Below are 21,723 nucleotides of genomic sequence, written 5' to 3'. Positions count from 1 at the left end.
GCTAGCTAGTACGTTCTGCATTTCTCGCTAGTTCAATTTTTTTCTTTTGGGTAGAGGGGGGGGGGGAGGATGGAATGCAGTTATAGTCTTGGCTCATCGCAGCAAGGTGTCCTCTGCAATGAAGTGTTGCTTCCACAGGGCCGCGGGACCCAGAACCCCATCACAGGGCCTCCGAGGGACCATAGCAGCTCGCAAGGGGACTCGCTAGGAGGCGCCTACGTCTACACCGACTCTGGCTTTCCCCGCAGACCCGACGACATCGCTAGGCTGGAGAGTATAGAGTTCCAGGAAACAGGTGGGTGTCAAGGGAATTATATACTGATTTATGTTAGTTGTGGCTGATATGAACAATCTAAAGTTGCAGAATGTCGTTAAAGAATTAATGTTTAAGAAAATGTATGAAATAAGAACTCAGAAACAACCAATAACAATTCAGTGTGATAAGAAGAGCAAAATGAGATTTTGGTGTATTTAGAACTTTTGTGCTTTTCTGAGTGTAGGCAGATGTAAAGAACTTTCGTACACATTTAAATTGTTAGACTTGTAATAACACGCCACAATATTTACCCCATCAACAGTTCCAATAATTTATCTCTACCACAATCTTTACCCATCATCAGTACCAGTAAATTTACCTCTACCACAATGTATCAACATCCAGAGCTAACCATTACCTCCACCACCCTGTGCTAGGAGGCGTTCAATGTAAGATACCCGCGGGCCAAGTTCCCGGGCAAGTATGTGCTCTGATTTCTTGTGTATTTGCTCTATGACATGCTGTGTGCCCTTCTGGCTGTTTGTTTGCCCTGTTCTATTCTGTGCTTCTGCCTCTCCCTTTGTGCGTAGCTTTGCCGTGTGGCATATTAGTTTCTAGTGCTTGGCGTCACTCGTTTCGCGTTTTGGCTTAGCATTTCGCCTTTCCTGGCTTTGCGATTCGCCCTTCACGGGTACGCCGGGGCGCATCCGATCCCACGATCGTCGTCGCCCCTAACTCAACAACAACAACACCCTGTGCTAACCATTACCTCCACCGCAATGTTTCTTCCCCCACCACCAGACCCCAACAACCCGCCGTGTATGCGCTTCTACACCTTCATGTCCGGGAGAGGTGTGGGATCCCTGCGTGTGATTCTTCAGGATGTTGTCTCCAGAAGGGAGCGGGTCCTGTGGGCTCTGGCTGGCAATCAGGGCTCCCAGTGGATCATGGCGCAGCTTCCCCTTTCTTCAAACACTCCCTTTAAAGTAAGTCTCCTCATCACACACAAATATAAATTGTTAAAGTATATTTAACTTGATTATTCGGTATGCAACTTTGGGCTATTCTGTTGTAATTGCTTGAATTCTGAGATTTTCAAAATTGTCTTCCTACCTTCAGTACAATTAAAATTCTTTCTTCTGTTTTCCACTTCAAAAATTAATGCTTTCTGCAGTAAATGTTACTAGCTTATCGATGCTGTACCTTAACTAAACGAACTCATAATAATTTAACTAAACTACAAAATTAAGTTAGCTCATAAGTTTCGAAGATTAGGTCGTTTACAGAGTTCTTTTTCTGTAGGTGGTGTTTGAGGCCAGCATCGGGAAGCCTCGGCTGGGGGACATTGCTTTGGACGACATCACCATCATCTCGGGGCCCTGTGCTAGTCAGTCTCCTCTCTTGGTTAATTGTCACAATGTTTTATGTAGCCTCCCATGTACTAAATGTATAGCCTGTAGTCTCCCACGTACTTAATGTGTATAGCCTGTAGCCTCCCACGTACTCAATGTGAAGCCTCGCTTGTACTAAATATGTAGCTTATAGCCTTGCACTTACTAAATGTACGGCTTGTTACCTCGAACGACCTAAATTTGTATCTTGTTGCCTCGGATGAGCTAAATGTGTAGCTTATAGACTTGTAGTAAGTACATTTCTTGTATGATCTTTTGTAACTTTCAAATTATCACGAATTTCTTACAAGTTTCTTACGAATTTCTGTATTTCTTACAAGCTTGTATGACTATATGTTTCACTTTAAGCTCGTGGGAATTATATATATATATATATATATATATATATATATATATATATATATATATATATATATATATATATATGTATATATATATATATATATATATATATATATATATATATATATATATATATATACATACATACATACATACATACATACATACATACATACACACACACACACACACACACACACACACACACACACACACACACACACACACATAGCTAACCAGGAACCACTGGAAGAGTTTGAGATTACCAGTGGGGAAGTAAGGAAGTGTTTACTAGAGTTGGACGTGACGAAGGCTATAGGCCCAGATGGAATCTCCCCTTGGGTTCTAAAGGAAGGAGCAAGAGAACTGAGCCTACCACTCTCCATAGTGTATAACAAATCACTGGCAACAGGGGAACTGCCAGATACTTGGAAAGCAGCTAACGTAGTCCCGATATACAAGAAAGGGGATAGACAGGAGGCACTGAACTACAGGCCAGTGTCCCTAACCTGCATACCATGCAAGCTGATGGAGAAGATTGTGCGAAAAAAACTAGTGGAGCATCTGGAGCGAAGGAACTTTGTAACACAGCATCAACATGGGTTCAGGGATGGCAGGTCCTGCCTCACAGGGTTACTTGAATTCTACGACCAGGCAACAAAAATAAGGCAAGAAAGAGAAGGGTGGGCAGACTGTATATTTTTGGATTGTCAGAAAGCCTTTGATACAGTGCCACACAAGAGGCTAGTGCGAAAGTTGGAGATGCAGGCTGGAGTGAGAGGGAAGGTACTCCGGTGGATAGAGGAATACCTAAGCAACAGGAGACAACGAGTCTGTGTGAGGGGTGAGGTCTCAGATTGGCGAGACGTCACAAGTGGAGTCCCGCAGGGGTCAGTCCTTGGACCTATACTGTTTCTGGTATATGTAAATGATCTCCCAGAGGGTATAGATTCGTTCCTCTCAATGTTTGCCGACGATGCAAAAATTATGAGGAGGATTGAAACAGAGGATGATAGTAGGAGGCTACAAGATGACCTGGATAGACTGAGTGAATGGTCCAACAAATGGCTGTTGAAGTTCAACCCGAGTAAATGCAAAGTAATGAAACTAGGCAGTGGAAACAGGAGGCCAGGCACAGGATACAGAATAGGAGATGAAGTACTTAATGAAACAGACAGAGAGAAAGATCTAGGAGTTGATATCACACCAAACCTGTCTCCTGAAGCCCACATAAAGAGAATAACGTCTGCGGCATATGCGAGGCTGGCTAACATCAGAACGGCGTTCAGGAACCTGTGTAAGGAATCATTCAGAATCTTGTACACCACATATGTAAGACCAATCCTGGAGTATGCGGCCCCAGCATGGAGCCCGTACCTTGTCAAGCACAAGACGAAGCTGGAAAAAGTCCAAAGGTATGCTACTAGACTAGTCCCAGAACTAAGAGGCATGAGTTATGAGGAAAGGCTGCGGGAAATGCACCTCACGACACTGGAAGACAGAAGAGTAAGGGGGGACATGATCACAACCTACAAAATCCTCAGGGGAATCGACCGGGTAAACAAGGATGAACTTTTCAACACTGGTGGGACGCGAACAAGGGGACACAGGTGGAAGCTGAGTACCCAAATGAGCCACAGAGACGTTAGAAAGAACTTTTTCAGTGTCAGAGTAGTTAGCAAATGGAATGCATTAGGAAGTGATGTGGTGGAGGCTGACTCCATTCACAGTTTCAAATGTAGATATGATAGAGCCCAATAGGCTCAGGAATCTGTACACCAGTTGATTGACGGTTGAGAGGCGGGACCAAAGAGCCAGAGCTCAACCCCCGCAAGCACAATTAGGTGAGTACAATTAGGTGAGTACACACACACACACACACACACAGTATATGACACCCTTCTGAGATCCATGCTGGAGAAAGTCCTGAACCTCCCGTTGGGCGACTCAATGTGAGCAAGCAACCCTCCCTGTAAGATTTTTTTTTTTTTTTTTTTTTTTTTTTTTTGAGATATATACAAGAGTTGTTACATTCTTGTACAGCCACTAGTACGCGTAGCGTTTCGGGCAAGTCCTTAATCCTATGGTCCCTGGAATACGATCCCCTGCCGCGAAGAATCGTTTTTTCATCCAAGTACACATTTTACTGTTGCGTTAAACAGAGGCTACAGTTAAGGAATTGCGCCCAGTAAATCCTCCCCGGCCAGGATACGAACCCATGACATAGCGCTCGCGGAACGCCAGGCGAGTGTCTTACCACTACACCACGGAGACTGCTAATCCTGCTAATTTGCTACGGAGACTGCTAATTTGGTGGCCTTGGTGTCCGCACAGCTTCCCAGATAACTCTGCTAGCCTTCCTTTTATCCTCACATGCACTGTACGACCTTGTAAGATATATCCTACCAGAACCTCTGAGTGATTAAGCAGGGATACACGATCCTGCTGTCATTTAATGTTCAAATCAGTGGGATGCTCTTGCAGCCCCAGCAGCCAACATAGATCCAACACAAAAAACACAAACAGTCCAGCTAGAACCACTCACTAGTGGAAAAATAGCTGATGCCATACTCAGTGCTGCAACATCAGATAAGGAGAAAGCCCGCCTCAGAGCAGTGCTTTCCCCCCATGCAGGGGACTTCCTTCTGGCAGTACCCATGTCGCCAACCGGCAAGTGTCTAGATCCAGAATTCCTTTGTGTAGCAGTGGCCCTCTAACTTGATGCCCCAATTCACACTGAATACAAGTGTATTTGCAACAGGGTGGAAGCAGATCAATACGGACTGCATGGGTTGCACTGTGGAAGCTCCAAGGGCTGGCATGCAAGACAACGAGGTTACTGACATCATCAAGTCTTGCCTCAACTCAGTGTCTAGCGGAGAGAGAACCTCGCATCCTAGTGGACCAAAACCTAGATGACATCGCACTTCGCCCAGATGACATCACAATATACCCCTGGAAGAGGGGCAGATAGCTGGTGTGGGGCTACACATGTGTATCCACCCTCGCTGACACCTACATACACTTCGGTGCTGATCAAGCAAGAGGGGCGGCCAACCACAGGGAAATAGCAAAATCAGTCATAGCCTAATTGAAAGATCAATACATTTTGTTTCCGTAAGTGTCTGAGACGTTCGGTCCCTGGGGAAGGAGTGCCTTGGGATTTCTCAAAGAATTGGGTTCCAGGCTCGTTGACATCACCAGAGATCCAAAGGCTGCCAGTTTCATATTTCAGTGCCTCAGTGTGGCGATCCAGAGGGGAAACGCCTGCTGCGTCCTCGGTTCCTATCCGGAGGCAGAGGAGCTTCAAGAGATCCACAACCTTTAAATACTCATTGTATTAACCAATGTACATCTTGTAACCTTTAAATATCTAATAAGACACAGGAAAACACAAAAGGAAAGGGGTGGTATATATATATATATATATATATGTATATATATATATATATATATATATATATATATATATATATATATATATATATATATATATATATATATATATATAGTTGCCTAATTCCATAATAACTGCTACCATACAGTTGTAAGTCAACTTCGCTTCGGCACATCTTCAGATTTTGTTTTGGGAATATTATTTTAAATATACTGGGGCACAATAACAATTATTTACTGATGGTTTTTGTTTAAATATTTGCCTAATAAGTGGAGTACTGATAGATTAGTTCTTGTACGTGTATTCATCCTACATCACCCTTAGCGTTGCCGACGGTGGCGTCTCCGCCCACCTCCGGAGACTGTACGTTTGAGGAGGACATGTGTGGCTGGGTCAACCCGAACGTCAGGCAACGCTTAGATGATGTCGACTTCTTGAGAGTGAAGGCTTCTGAATTCGTCTTCCCCACTACCGACCACACCACTGGCAACCAACAAGGTAGGCAACCATTACCACTAACATCCAACAAGGTAGGGTATCACCACCACTAACATCCAGCGAGATTGGCTACCACAACCATCCAGCAAGTTAGGCTACCACCATCACTAGCATCCAGCTTCAACCACCATTAAGTTAAGGGACACCACCACAGGCAACCAACAAGCAAGGTACTGGCTTTAAATTTGTACAAAACAGTATGTAATATTCACGGATGGTATAAATAGCTAATATACATCCTATATTCAGTTCGTCTCCTAAATATAATCCCCCGTCTCTTACTTGGCCAGGTTACTACATGGCGCTGGAGAGCCCAGACAGAAAGTACGAGGGAGATCGCGCCTGGCTCCTCTCCCCAGTGATGAAGGGCCAACGCCAGATTAAATGTCTCTCCTTTTGGTGAGTAGCTGTGACACTAAGCTGTTAAAGCTGTGTCTGTTAACTGTGTGTTTGTATATTTTGAGTTGGGTAGTGTTCTCAATCTAGTCAGCACCACGACCCATTGCCACCATTGCCACCTTAGTCATCACCATCGCTGCAACTTTACTTCTTATAACATACGTGTTTTCCCTCAGGTACTTGATGTTTGAGCCGCTGACCGAGGCGGAGCCCAACCTTGGTTCACTGAGCGCTTTCTTGATGCGTGAAGATGAGCAGAGCTCCATCGTCCTCACCCCCATCTGGTCCCTTCAGAACTTCCAGGGGCTCACATGGTACTTTGGACAAGCTCCCCTCAGAGCTGATGGAGACTTCAAGGTACACTTACAAGAAACATACAAATACAACTTAATTGTTTTGAGAACAAAACCAAGTTTTTTAAGATTGTAATGAATACCCGTTTCTCAGTAGACATGGGGATAACATGGCTCTCTGGTTTCTATAATAATAATAATAATAATAATAATAATAATAATAATAATAATAATAATAATAATAATCAGCCCAAAAAAAGCACTAACGATGCACTTATTAGTATGCTTAACTCGATTCATACAGCTCTTGATAAAAATGAGTTCCCTGTTGGGTTATTTGTGGACCTGCGTAAAGCTTTTGATACTGTCAACCACCATAACCTTCTTCTTAAATTACATCATTATGGAGTCAGAGGACACTCCCTACAATACCTCGAGTCCTACCTTACTGACAGGCTCCAATATGTTTCTGTGAATAATACAATTTCTCCCACCCTACCCATCAACATTGGTGTTCCTCAGGGCAGCATACTTGGCCCTCTCCTCTTTCTCATCTACATTAATGACCTTCCAAATGCCTCCCAACACCTCAAACCAATTCTATTTGCTGACGACTCAACCTTCATTTACTCCAGTCCTGACCCTCTTGCTCTAAATGCCACAGTAAATACTGAGCTAAATAAAGTCCATCTTTGGCTAACTGCCAACAAACTCACCCTTAACATTGACAAAAATTTCTATATTCTGTTTGGCAATAAATCCTCTAGTCAAATAAATCTCAAAATAAACAATACCCAAATTTGTAACAAATTAGATGGCAAATTCCTTGGCATTCTCATTGACCACAAGCTGAATTTCCAGGGACACATTCTAAATATATCAAAAAAAGTTTCAAAAACTGTGGGCATTCTTTCTAAGATCAGATATTATGTACCACGCCCTGCTCTGGTGACTCTCTATTACTCCCTTATCTATCCTTATCTCAACTATGGTATTTGTGCTTGGGGTTCTATTACCCAAAATCACTTACGTCCTCTAATTACCCAACACAAAGCTGCTATTAGAACAATATCCAACTCTGGCCCCAGACATCACTCGGTACCCCTACTCAAATCTCTGAATATGTTAGATATTAAGTCACTGCACATTCTCTCATGTGTATTATACATATATAAAACGCTAAACTATAATGCCAATCCTGATCTCAAAAGCTTCATAGAAGGTTGTAACAGAACCCATGAGCACCACACCAGAAATAAATACAGTTTTGATATTCCTAGAGTACGACTTAATCAAACTAGAAATGCTCTGCAAATCAAGGGGCCCAGAATGTGGAATGACCTTCCCAACCATGTTAAAGACTGTACCTCTCTCAACCAGTTTAAGATAAAAACTAAACACTACCTAATAAATTCCCTGTAATCTACCTCACTCCTCTATTGTCAACCCATGTCTGTTATTTTCTTTTTTTTAATCAACACTGTTTGTCAACTTATTGTATTTGTGCTGCTTTTTCAGTCATGTTCCCCCCTTTTTTTTTTTTTTTTTTTATCTTTATTTGTATTTGTTCTCAACACTTTTTATTCTTTATGCTCAATTAGTATTAAGTTCTAGATATTAATGTTTTCTTGCCCGAAACGCATTGCGTAATAGTGGCTTTAGGCATTGTATGTACTAGCTCTATCTATATATCAATCCATTAATGTAACATCACTTGTATGTATATACCTTACCTGAATAAACATCTAAATCTAATTTATGGGTTGGTGAGATTACATAAGACTGGTATTTTTACATTCATGCAAAGTCACTAACCCGCATAGCGTTTCGGGCAGGTCCTTAATCTAACATATCAGGTAAGGTGAAACGGTACATTGTAGCAAGGTTTTATATCAACAAATAATTACAATATAAGTTGACAGAGGTGATTACATTGGTAAGGATATATGTCTAAAGTACTAATATTGGGGAAGTGGGTAGTACAAGATACAGTGTGAGTTTGAAGTACTGTACAAGGTAGGAAACTATGAGGATGAAATTAGGTACTTTTTGGTTTTACTTTTGAACAGGGCAGGGGTTGGACAATTTTTAATTTATCAGGGAGTGAGTTCCAAAGACTGGGCCCTTTTATTTGCATGGAGTGTTTGCGCAGATTTAGTCTGAGTCTGGGGATATCAGAGAGATATTTATTTAAGGTGTGGTGCTCATGGGTTCTATTACACCTATCAAGGAAAATTTTCAGATCAAGATTAGCATTTAGGAACAAGGTGTGCTATACATGGAGATAGCACACGAGAATGTGTGGAGTGAGTGTATGTTTAGCATGTTAAGGGACTTAAAACAGAGGGGCTGTGTGTTGCTTAAAGGCAGAGTTTGTTATAGTTCTGATAGCAGATTTTTGCTGACTGATGATGGGCTTTTAGGTGGTTTATATTTTAAGGAGTGGTAATATTTGTCTTTCCTTAACTAGAAACTGAGTTATTGTCTCATTATTGAATAGAGAATTTATCGGAGAATGAAAGGTTGAAGACTAATAATAAACCTTTGTGCTTATTATTTAATAATTGAAAGAAACATTCTACCTAGAGATAATCCCTCAGGCAGTCAAGGGATGTTCTGTAGAGGAAATTGGAACAGGCGCTCACCTCTCACCACGACAACACTTCCGTCGTCAACCATCCACTTCTCACCGTTCTTCTTTTTTCCATACTCCTTCCTGACTAGCGCGGCTGCTTCTTCCTCCACCCTCCCCCCCTTCACGTCGGGGTCAGTGAGAACAATACACACAGAAATCACAATAGCGTGATTCATCAAATATCGTAGCTCAGTCGATTAAGGCAGCGTCTGGGATCCTCTCAGACGTAGTTTCGAACCCTCGTCACGGCCCTTGTGGATTTGTTCAGTGAGAGCACTGTCACACGGGACAGGAACCCACCTGCGTTCGCTTCTGCTCATCAGCTTCTGTGCGCTTGACTATTTTCCTTCAGTATTTCCTGGTCACTTTTTCGTTTTCATTATTCACCTGTTCAAGAGTTCACAAGTGTTTATTTCAGGTCCTGTTCAACACGCTACACACGTGTTCAACATGTTACGGGTTGTAAGTAATGTCTTGAACAGAGACGGGAATGGATACTAACGTGTTGAACAGATCCTGTGAGAGGTGAATGTCTGTCAAAATTTAGTTGCGAGTACTAATTTCCTCTACAGAACAGCCCGTGATTGCCTGTTGGATTATCTCTAGGTAGGATATTTCTTTCAATTACTAAATAATAAGCACAAAGGTTTATTATTATTAGTCTTTAACCTTTCATTCTCCGATAAATCCTTTTTATTCAATAATACGACAATAAATAAATTTCCGACCAAGGAAAGACATATATTACCCGGCCTTCATAAACATTACTGGGTGTTAAAGAGGTCGGTATAACGGGAGTTACAAGGAGAAAGGAAACGAGCGCAACATTTTCCTTCCTGTCCGGGAATCGAACCCGGGACCTTTCAGTTGTGAACCGCTTGTGCTATCTTTTATAAAAGGATAACTGTTAAGTTTTTCTGTTTTACTCAGAAAGTATCAGTTTAATTTTTTGTTTAGCGTCGTGGAATGTGAAATTTACCGTAGTCTAATTTTGTCAGTGCTCAAAGAAACGCAGTTGAAAAGAAAAGGACATTAGTAACTGTTGTGACTTGTAAAGTTACAAGGATTGAGTGGGGGTTAGGTGGTTATAAAGTTTGAGTGGGATTGGGTGGTTATAAATAGGAGCTGCCTCATATGGGCCAATAGGCCTTCTGAAGTTACCTTTGTTCTTATGTTCTTATGTAAATATGGAGGTTATAATTTGATCAGTAAATAATAAATAATCACTAATTTGATCACTAACTTAAATGAAAACAATTATGATTACATATTAGAGCAATATTTTGACAAATATTATCTTGCTTTAAGCTAAATAAATTTTCATCTTATGGTTTTTATTTATTCAAATAATTTGTGGTGTGCTTTCGTGATCTTTTAGGTTGTGTTTGAAGGCGTGTGGGGCGCCGCCAACAGCTCAGGAACCATCGCTATCGATGACATCAGTATATTTGAAGGAAACTGTCCCAGTAAGTTGTTGCGATTTAAGAATTCTCAAACCTTTAGTTTTATCAATAAAAGTGTTTGTCTGACTGGAGGACATATGCGCCTGGGGATGGAAAGGAAACTATCAGAAGAAAGCACCAAGCCATTACGACTATATAGCACTTGGAATGGGTCAGGATAAGGATTTGGAATGGGACTGAAAGTTTATAAATATAGTAATATTTATAAAGGGTTATATACTTGGTTTAGCTTTAAGTAACGGCTTATAATTGTATATTAATAATTATAATTAATTATCACATACGTATGGCATAATTACACAAAAAAACCTTAGTATAGTATAATTACTAGTTGCCTCATGATTATGCTGCAATTACTTAGGCTTTCTATAAACCATAAGTACTATTGAATTGTATGTGTGCCATAACTACCTCTTGTGAATACTATATTAATAATTACCCCTTATGTACGTCCTAAAGACTTATTAATTACTCGTATTTACCAATAATTAGTAATTAATCGGCCCGTGTACGTTGCACAATAGGCATCCCAGACGCAGCGGTGGTGCGTGCAGGAGACTGTACCTTCACCAGGGGCTCCTGTGGCTGGAGGAACCTCACCTCTGATTCAGACTTCAACTGGAGTAACGCCTCACCCATTCGTCGACCCATCAATATGAGAGACCATACTTATGGGTCTCCAGGTCGGGTTCATGTCTTCACTTTCATGTGGATTTTCATCCATTGTAATAAGATTTTGGCAGAATAATTTAATTTTGTTTTTATATTGTTATTATTTGTTTTGGGAAATAAAAAAAATGCATGGTGTTTTTCATGTACGTTTCGTGAAATGCGTTGTCTATTCAGAAGACAAATTTTAAGAAAATACTAAGAATAAATTAATCTGCAGAAGGCTTATTGGCCCATACGAAGCGGCTGCTATTCATATCAACCCAAACTAATTTATATACAGTATATATATCTATCCTACGCTGAAGCAATACATTTATTTTGTGTCAAACCATTAATTATATTATGTTTTCCCTCACACAGTTGGGTATATCTACTTCGACGTCTTCAACCTCAACTCACGATCTCAGCGGCTGCAGTTGGTCTCCCCAGTGATGGAGCCCGCGGCTGACCGCTCCCCCTTCTGCTTCACCTTCTGGTTCGCAGGTTTTGGATGCCGACAACAACACTACCCTCAAGCTCTACCAGCGACCCGCGCAGAGCGATCCTCACCCGGCTTATAAACGACCTCACAGATGATATTTTAGTAAGTCGTTGTTACAGGGGGAAAGTGTTCCAGCCCCGCTCCTGTGCCAGGTAAGTCCACTACGGGCTCACCATAGCCCGTGCTACCTGGAACTTTTTGTTCCCAGTATAGTAGCTGAATCTATAACAACAAGTTACAGGGGGGGGGAGGGTAAGAATGCAGACGATGAGTCACAATAACCTAGCTGAAGATATGATCAAACCACTCACCATGAAAACAAAAAATTAAATCTTCATCCTCTGGTGTGTGGTTTGGTAATCAAGGGGAGGAATAATTTGATGATTTAAAAACTTACATTATGTAGATAATGGAATTAATGTGTGCTGTATCATGGCTAAGAAGTTATGGAAGTGTCGCTAAGTGTTTGACGTGTCGTGTGCTGCTTAAGGAAATACGTTGTGTACTTTTCATTATAAACAAATTGTCCTCACACTTAATACACCGCATTTTGACGCTATCGATACACAGCGGCAAAATTCTGGAGAGTTAGTGAAAGTTAAGGACCGTAATATTGACACTTCTTCGAACTAATGAGCATCGAGGAGTTCGCCTAGGTTTGTATACTTATGGCTAGGAAAAAAAAGTTTAATGCCTTTTTTTAACATCCAGCTTAGACGGCAGACGTGTCATTATATTCCATTCTAGCGGGGTAGGCAAGGCTGTGTACGAGGCAGAATGTATTTTCCATAATTAATCTAGATCTCATAGATTAATTCATTATCCTATAACCGGTTTAAGTTAGTCGGATCACAAGCAAAGGTCCCGGGTTCCACTCCCTGGACCACTTATAATGAGAATCAATCTGCCATTATTATTGCATACAAATAATAGATCAACACAGCACAGGTCCACAATCGAATATATCAACAAGTACATTCTTCTTCCTGAACAATATGTTGCATCTTAGTTCATAATATCAGGGCAAGTCAGGCCAGAGTTCGCGATTTAATCTTATTATAAGTCTTAAATAGAAGTAGTTAGGACGCAGGAAAACATCACAGCCTCGCCTAAGTTACCAGTGTTTACTCCTGATCTGCTATAAGAAACGGTAATCATCTACAAGCATTCCAAATTCATATCAATATAATCTAAGCAATATAACAAATGTTGCTTTATACAGGTCACATAATGTCTTCGTGGTCCTGTCTTGAACCACACCATCTTTCCCTAATCTAAGGAACGTAGTTTGGTTGCAGACTAGTTGAAATGAGATGTTCTACAACAAATATATTTTGTTTACCTCTGAGCTGCGTGCCACTGTAAATTTGTTTCAATTGAATGAATGTATTATCAAGGTTAATGGCTACCAAATATAGCCATGTGTCTAGAAATGAATCTGTGCTCAAGAGTTTGGACCAAATGAATTTCCCGAACGTATTATCAACTCGTGCCATTATTTCACTGTCTCCAGGTCTGGAACTTCATGCTACAGAGTACCCAGAGGACCGTTGGATGGCAGTTTGCTCAGGTAGCCCTTTTGTCCGGAACCCGCTTTCAGATAGTCATAGAAGGGAGCTCTTACAATGGTGGCTACACACTGGATGACTTCAAGGTGTACAGTGGAGCTTGTGCCAGTAAGTTACACTTTATATATATTCAATGACTGTCTATAGTAATGATTTAATATTAAAGCTTAGAGTGCTATATATCAAACCTTTGATAAACACACACACGAAACAAGGGAAATGAGGTCGTAATAAGATATTTTTTTCACTAAACTACGAGGAACAGTAGCTATAGATATTCTTGATAATTACATACAGTTGAATTGTTAGTCCTGACATATTTATCAATACACAGCTGCCAGACTACTAAATAAAATCTTGATCTAAACTTCCCAATGATAAATCCACTTGTAATTCATAATCAGTATGAAAATTACCTCGGCTGAAGACATTGAAAAACTTCAAGCTGATATTAATCAAGTTTTCGACTGGGCATCAGAAAATAACATGATGTTTAATAGTGATAAATACTAGGTACTCAGGTACTGTAAAAATGAGGACCTTAAACATAATACAGGGTACAAAACACAATCGAATCTGCCCATAGTAGGAAAACAGCATGTCAAGGATTTGGGAATATTGATGTCTGACGACCTAACGTTTAGGGAGCATAACCAAGCAAATACTGCATCAGCCAGAAAAATGATCGGATGGATTACGAGAACTTTCAAATCCAGAGATCCCATCACAATAGTTGTACTCTTCAAGTCACTTGTGTTGTCCCGTCTTGAGTACTGCTCAGTACTCACTTCCCCCTTCAGAGCAGGAGAGATTGCTGAAATAGAGGGAATACAGAGAACATATACGGCACGCATAGACGCGATAAAGCACCTAAATTATTGGGATCGTCTCAAAGCCCTCCAAATGTACGCACTAGAAAGGAGACGAGAGAGATATATAATATACACATGGAAGATACTGGAGGGCCAAGTACCAAATCTCCGCAGTAAAATAACAACGTACTGGAGTGAACGACATGGAAGAAAATGCAGAATAGAACCAGTGAAGAGCAGAGGTGCCATAGGCACAATCAGAGAACACTGTATAAACATCAGAGGACCGCGGTTGTTCAACACCCTCCCAACGAGCATAAGAAATATTGCCGGAACAACCGTGGACATCTTCAAGAGGAAACTAGATTGTTTCCTGCAAGGAGTACCGGACCAACCGGGCTGTGATGGATATGTGGGTCTGCGGGCCGCTGCAAGCAACAGCCTGGTGGACCAAACTCTCACAAGTCGAGCCTGACCTCAGGCCGGGCTTGGGGAGTAGAAGAACTCCCAGAACCCCATCAACCAGGTATCAGTCAACCAGGTAATTACCTCAATCGTATAATTAACTCAGATTACCAATGTGGCTATTTCCTTGTGAGGTCTCGAGCAAGGACAAGGTTACTCACCCTTTCTTAGTTTAGTAAGAAACTAATGTGTTTACACCTGAACACGGATCTGATCGTTACCATGTGCTGCAACTCTCTAAACTTACTCTTTTTACATTTTACTCTTCTTTTTTTCCAGGAAGGCCGAGAGAAGTGACAGCTATTGAACGAACATAGAAACTGAGCCTACTTAAGGTGGTTATAAATCAAATTTACATGCTAAACTGTAGATACAATAGTTGATATCAAAACAAGCATGTGTTATACAACTCACAAGTATCTCCTGTATTTTACCAGTTTATCGCACTCGTGCTGTAATATATTCACAGTTTATGATTAACTAAACATTTTGGAATTCATGTCTTGGAAGAAAGATGTTTAAACCAGTTTAAACACATGATAGTTCAGTAAATACCAACAAGATAGTTTTAAATTGATAGTGAATCATATATGTAAAAGTAAATTATGAACGTTAAGCGTAAATAATACCATGGGAATGGACTGAACATCAAAATACCAGCTGGCCGGGTGTGATCTCTTGGGGAAGGAATCCATGACAAGGTTTTGTGGCATATGTTAGAGCAGAAGACTTGAAATAACATATGCAGTTATTTGTATATTTAGCAAGATGTTAGCTATGTACGTGTATACAGACGTTGATGTATTGAGCTGTACTCAATAGTGTACTCACCCTGTAGTGTACTCACCAAATTGTACTTGCGAGGGTTGAGCTTTGGCTCTTTGGTCCCAGCTCTCAACCGTCATTCAACTGGTGTACAGATTCCGGAGCCTACTGGGCTCTACCATATCTACATTTCAAACTATATATGTAATCTGCCTCCACCACATCACTGCCTAGTGCATTTCATTTGTTAACTACTTTGACACTAAAAAAGTTCTTTCTAATGTCTCTGTGGCTCATTTGGGTACTCAATTTCCATCTGTGTCCCCTAGTGCATGTACCACTCGTGACAAATAATCTGTCTATCTACCCTATTAATTTCTCTTAGAACCATGTATGTGGTGTATATTTCTTGTATAATCTTGAATATGTCTCTCCTAGCTCTTCTGTCTCCCTGCGACATGAGGTTAAATTCCCAGTCTTTCCTCGTAACTCATACCCCTCAGTTTGGGCACTAGAAGATAGAAGAAAAAAGATGATATGATCACCACTTACAAAATACTAACAGGAATCGACCAAATTGACAGAGGAATTCCTGAAGCTAGCAACTTCACGAACAAGAGAACACAGATTCAAGCTAAAGATACAAAGGTGCCGAAAAAATATTAAAAAATTCCTTTTGCAAACAGTGGTAGACCGTTGGAACAAGCTAAGTGAGGTGGTGGAAGCTAAAACCGTCAGTAGTTTCAAAGCGTTATACGAGAATACTGGGAAGATGGGACACCACGAGCGTAGCTCTCATCCTGTAACTACACTTAGGGAATTACTAGTCTGGTGGCATACCTTTAAACCTTCTCCAATTTAGTCTTGTGCTTGACTAGATACGGACTCCACACTGGAGCTGCATATTCCAGGATTGGTCTGATGTATGTGGTATATAAGGTTCTAAATGATTCTTTACACAAGTTTCTACAGGCAGTTATTATGATTGCCAACTTAGCACATGCTGCTGCTGATATCCTCTTGATGTGGATTTCAGGGCACACGTCTGGTGTGATATCAAGCCCCAGATTTTTCCTTTTCCCTGATTCTTGAATGATTTCATCTTCCAAATGGTACCTTGTATCTGGCCTTCTGCTCCCTATACCTATCTTCATAACATTACACTTGCTTGAGTTAAACTCTATTAGCCATTTGTTGGGCCATTCCTTCAGTTTGTCCAGGTCATCTTGTAGCCTTATGCTGACCTCTTGTCTTAATCCTTCTCATAATTTTAGCATTGTCAGCAAATATTTAGAGGAATGCGTCTATACCCTCTGGAAGATCATTTACGTATATCAGAGATAAGATAGGTCCGAGTACAGACCCTGTGGGACTCTGCTGTAGACAGCACACCATTCTGAGGTCTCATCCCTCACAGTAACTCTCCACTTCCTATTGCTTAGGTGCTCCCTTAACCACTGGAGCACTTTACATGTTACTCTTGCCTATTTCTCCAACTTATGCACCAGCCTTTAATGGGGTACTGTCAATGGATTTCTGATAATCCAAGAAAATGGAGTTTGCCCCCCCCCCTTTCTCTTTCTTGCTTAATCTTTGTCACCTGGTCATAGAAGTCTTTTAAATGTAGAGGCAAGATTTGCCATCCCTGAACCCATGTAGGTGGTGTCATGAAGTCCCTTCTCTCCAGATGTGCTACTAAGTTTTCTCTCACGATCTTCTCAATCACCCTGCATGGTATACAAGTTAGGGACACTTGCGTGTAGTTCAGTGCCTTTTGCCTGTCACCCTTTTTGTATACATCCTGTATTGGGACCATATTAGTGGTGTTTCATATTTATGGTAGGGCTCCTGTTTCCAGTGACAGTATACACCATGGAGAGTGACAAGCATAGAGCTTCAACACACTCCTTTAGTATCCATGGTGAGATTCTGTTTGGTCCAACAGCATTTCTCACATCCAGATTCAACAGATACCCCTAACCTCATCTCTGGTAATTTCCAAGTCTTCCAAAACTGCCTGGTTTATTGCCATCTCTCATAATGCAGGAACTTCTGTAAAAACTGTATTGTAAAAACTGGAATCTCTTGTTGAGTTCTTCACACACCACCTTGTCATTTTCTGTATACCTGTCCTCAGTTTCATTACCTGTTCTTTCAGTTGTTTTCCTCCTGATGTGACTGTGGAGCAGTTTTGGTTCACTCTTGGCTTTATTTGCTGTCATTTTCATACAGTCTCTCTGCTTCTCTTCTAACACTGAGGCACTCATTCCTGGCCCTCTGGTATCTATCTCCCTCTGCTCTCTGGCGTTCTCTTCTCTCTGTAGTCCTGCCAGGTCCTTGTATTTTCTGGCCGTTTAACGCTATGTGTGTTAGTGGCTTTGCAAGAATGTAAAAATACCAATAAAATGTAATCTCACAAACCCATTGTACCTTCTTGTAAATAAATCATTATTATTATTTTTATTATTTAACTGTCTTGCTTCCTTGCATGCACGATTTAACCATGGATTCTATTTTTGCTTTTAATTTTTTTAATTTTGTTCCAGGATAAACTTGTTTACTACCTCCTGACACTCTTCGGTAATATAATTCATCATATTTTGTACAGACTTTACTCCGAGTTCTGTTTCTCATGGTATTTCTATTAGAAATTTTCTCTTCATCCTCATCCATAATATTACCTTTCAGTATTACCTGCCAGCCAGGTAGTTAGATATGCCAGCCCTTTGATGACTGTCAAAACATTGGGAAAGCAAGATTTTTTATCATCCTCCCCTCATGGGTTTTGTCTTGTCATCATTTACACCCCCTTATAGTACTCAAAATCTCCACTCTTTCAAACTAATAGCTGATAACAAGTCATATTGGCATGAAAAATTGTTTTTCATCCTGCTGATGGAGGTGCTCCCAGCTGGCTCCATGGCTCTTGCTGCATTTGGGCCTTGACCCAGCTTTGCCTTTAGCTCTTCCTTCTTCCTAGGGACATCTCTAATGTCCTCTGTGGTTACTGATTTGTCGCTTGGTGGGCCCACCTTCCAAGTTTATGACAGTACCTTCATAGTATTTGTCCTTTCGAACAGTACATTGCATTTTAACATAAATCTCCAACAGTAAAAATATAATGTACAATACTATAAATCAGTGTGGCTTGCAAAATTGATGAACTGTTATGTTTTCTATTCGTGGGTCCTCAGTTAAGTTAGGTTCGGGGCAATTTAGTACATCATTTTTGTGATGTGACAACTTATTAATATCTTTAGGCTTGTTGACAGTGTTTTAGTAGTAGCTTATCATTGGTCCACAATTCTTTTTTTTTCACTCTTAGAGCCCATATTAGTGATACCTTCTTCTCAGAGAGGATGGCCTGCTTATGCTCCCTTTGATCACTTCTGGTGGAGCGCAACATCATAATTACTTTGCTTCACCCCATATCCTTGCATTCACCAACATTTCAGGATTTGTCTGATCCACTTATATGGACAAAATACTTTCACCTTGTCTTCTAATGTCCCCTTATGGTTTTCACCAACATCATCTTCAGCTGACTGATTTGACTTGTTACCTTCTATCCAAATTGGTCTGATGTATGCACAGTTGATGCTCCCACAAGAGATTCATGTAGCAGACTGTCTAGCTGCCCTCTCATGCAGCTAAACTGTTGGGTCTCGAAGAATATAAATTTGAATGCCAGTTTTGGTACTAGCATGCTCTCATCTCATTTGTAACTAGGGCAGAGGTCCTTGTGATTGCCACAGAGACATCAAGGCCATATTAAGTTCCAGAGCCATTCAATCTATAGATTGATACATTCACACAGCCCCTAGCAGTCTCCCTTCATATTGTAAAGATCACTTTCAATTGTCTTGATAGTCATGTCCTCCCTTAATTAGTAATCCTTGGATGTGCCAGCTGGTGTACCATGCAGCAATACATACCTTCTCCATGCCTGTGCAATATATTCTGGAACGTTGAACATGGAGCTTCAACTTGTAACGGAGTGTTCTTTCGCTCTTTATGTGGAGAATCTGGCTATACTAATTCTAAATGTTTTTCCCTGTTCACTATATTCATTGTGGTGATGCCCATCCCCCCTTTTCTTGGTCATATATTCACTTAAATTCGAACAAGCCATCATCAACCTGAGTATAGGGACCATGTATCCTCTCCTGAGGTGTGATATCAGATATAACATTGATGTTTTAGCCTTTTCTCCAACATGAGTTATGCTTGTGCAGCATGTCAGGACCCTCTGTCACACTCCCCTTATTGATACCTACACTTCAAGAACAGTTTTGAGATACTGGATCCTGAAGCCTCCACTAGTATGTCTTCCTCTCATGCCCCCATTGCAGTTCGATTCCAGGAATATTCCTCTTTTCTCATTCCCATGCTCCTGTCCTTTCTTCCCAGCCTTTTTCTGTCCTCCCTCCTTGTGTGATTTTGCCTTGTGATTCCCAGCCTCTTCACTCTTCTGTAGCTAATGCACACCCCCTCATGCCTCGTTCTCCTACTTCCAGCCAACCCTCTGTCTTTTGGCCCTCCTTATACAATGATCATTCAAGCCTATGTCCATCCTCATGCTTCCTCTTTGCCTATGACTGGTAGAAATCATACTGTACATAGTGTCTACTGCTCCCTACTTTGCTAGGCTTCCATTTTCCAACCAAAACCAAAAGCCTAAAAACTCCCCCTCTTTCTACCACCCAAAGAGTAAGATGGCCTGAGTCTTGATGTTCATCTCCCTGACTTCATATCGTGTCTCCTCCTGTCCCATGTGCTGGAGACAACTGCTGATGTTCATATTTCTCCAAGTAGTGCCACCCTTTCTCCAGAGTCCCCTACCATTTCTGTTCATAGCCCAGCTTGCTATAATGTTCTAAGCTGCTGCCACCTTCCTCTTATACCCTATCTGTCTACCTGTGCACTCTACCTTGCCCCTTTGAACCTGTTTTTCTTTAATCAATGTGGCTCCCCCCCCCCCACCCCCACACCCCCCAATTCCTGATCTTGTTTTTGAAACACTTCAGGATTGTGTATGTCTACCTTGCATCTGACTTTGCTTTCCAACAAATGGTGTATATTTTAGGTACTGTAACAGTAAATGCTGTGCTAGAAAACATGTACTTGCATAAATTAATTATTGTATTGATAAACATGGATATTTGGGGATTATATTTTCCAGGAATTATAAATTAAAAACAAATATTTCATAATTTCATTATAAAATGTTAGTACTGTACAATACATTATTTATATATATATATATATATTATATATATATATATATATATATATATATATATATATATATATATATATATATATATATATATATATATATATATATATATATATATATATATATATATATATATATATATATATATATATATATATATATATATATATATATATATATATATATATATATATATATATATATATATATATATATATATATATATATATATATATATATATATATATATATATATATATATATATATATATATATATATATATATATATATATATATATATATATATATATATATATATGTCGTACCTAGTAGCCAGAACGCACTTCTCTGCCTACTATGCAAGGCCCGATTTGCCTAATAAGCCTAGTTTTCATGAATTAATTGTTTTTCGACTACCTAACCTAACCTAACCTAACCTAACCTCTTCGGCCACCTAACCTAACCTAACCTATTAAGATAGGTTAGGTTAGGTAGGGTTGGTTAGGTTCGGTCATATATCTACGTTAATTTTAACTCCAATAAAAAAAAAATGATCTCATACATAATGAAATGGGTAGCTTTATCATTTCATAAGAAAAAAATTTGAGAAATTATATTAATTCATGAAAACTTGGCTTATTAGGCAAATCGGGCCTTGCATTGTAGGCTGAGAAGTGCGTTCTGGCTACTAGGTACGACATATATATATATATATATATATATATATATATATATATATATATATATATATATATATATATATATATATATATATATATATATATATATATATATATATATATATATATATATATATATATATATTTATATATATTATTTATATATATATATTTATTATATATATATTTATTTATATATATATATTATATATATATATATATATATATATATATATATATATATATATATATATATATATATATATATATATATATATATATTATATATATATATTTATATATATATATTTATATATATATATTTATATATATATATATATATAT

General features: G+C 39.7%; 1 protein-coding gene across 1 annotated transcript in view; it reads left to right on the top strand.

Annotated features, from left to right (window-relative positions):
* Positions 1 to 17,915, top strand: part of LOC123747847 (MAM and LDL-receptor class A domain-containing protein 1) — a gene marked incomplete at its 5' end in the record, with an annotated part of 29,223 nt that extends 11,308 nt beyond the window's left edge. The window contains 13 exon segments of the mRNA XM_069300573.1: positions 139 to 295; positions 1,058 to 1,242; positions 1,559 to 1,643; positions 5,732 to 5,905; positions 6,196 to 6,304; positions 6,481 to 6,661; positions 10,611 to 10,698; positions 11,220 to 11,378; positions 11,728 to 11,858; positions 11,860 to 11,916; positions 11,918 to 11,950; positions 13,362 to 13,524; positions 14,973 to 17,915. Coding sequence (XP_069156674.1) covers positions 139 to 295; positions 1,058 to 1,242; positions 1,559 to 1,643; positions 5,732 to 5,905; positions 6,196 to 6,304; positions 6,481 to 6,661; positions 10,611 to 10,698; positions 11,220 to 11,378; positions 11,728 to 11,858; positions 11,860 to 11,916; positions 11,918 to 11,950; positions 13,362 to 13,524; positions 14,973 to 15,010 — 1,560 coding nt within the window.
* Between the last annotated feature and the right edge of the window lie 3,808 nt (positions 17,916 to 21,723).

The sequence above is a fragment of the Procambarus clarkii genome, chromosome 5, assembly GCF_040958095.1.
Source record: "Procambarus clarkii isolate CNS0578487 chromosome 5, FALCON_Pclarkii_2.0, whole genome shotgun sequence".
Taxonomy (NCBI): Eukaryota; Metazoa; Arthropoda; class Malacostraca; order Decapoda; family Cambaridae; genus Procambarus; species Procambarus clarkii.
This window is presented reverse-complemented; position numbering and strand designations above follow the sequence as displayed.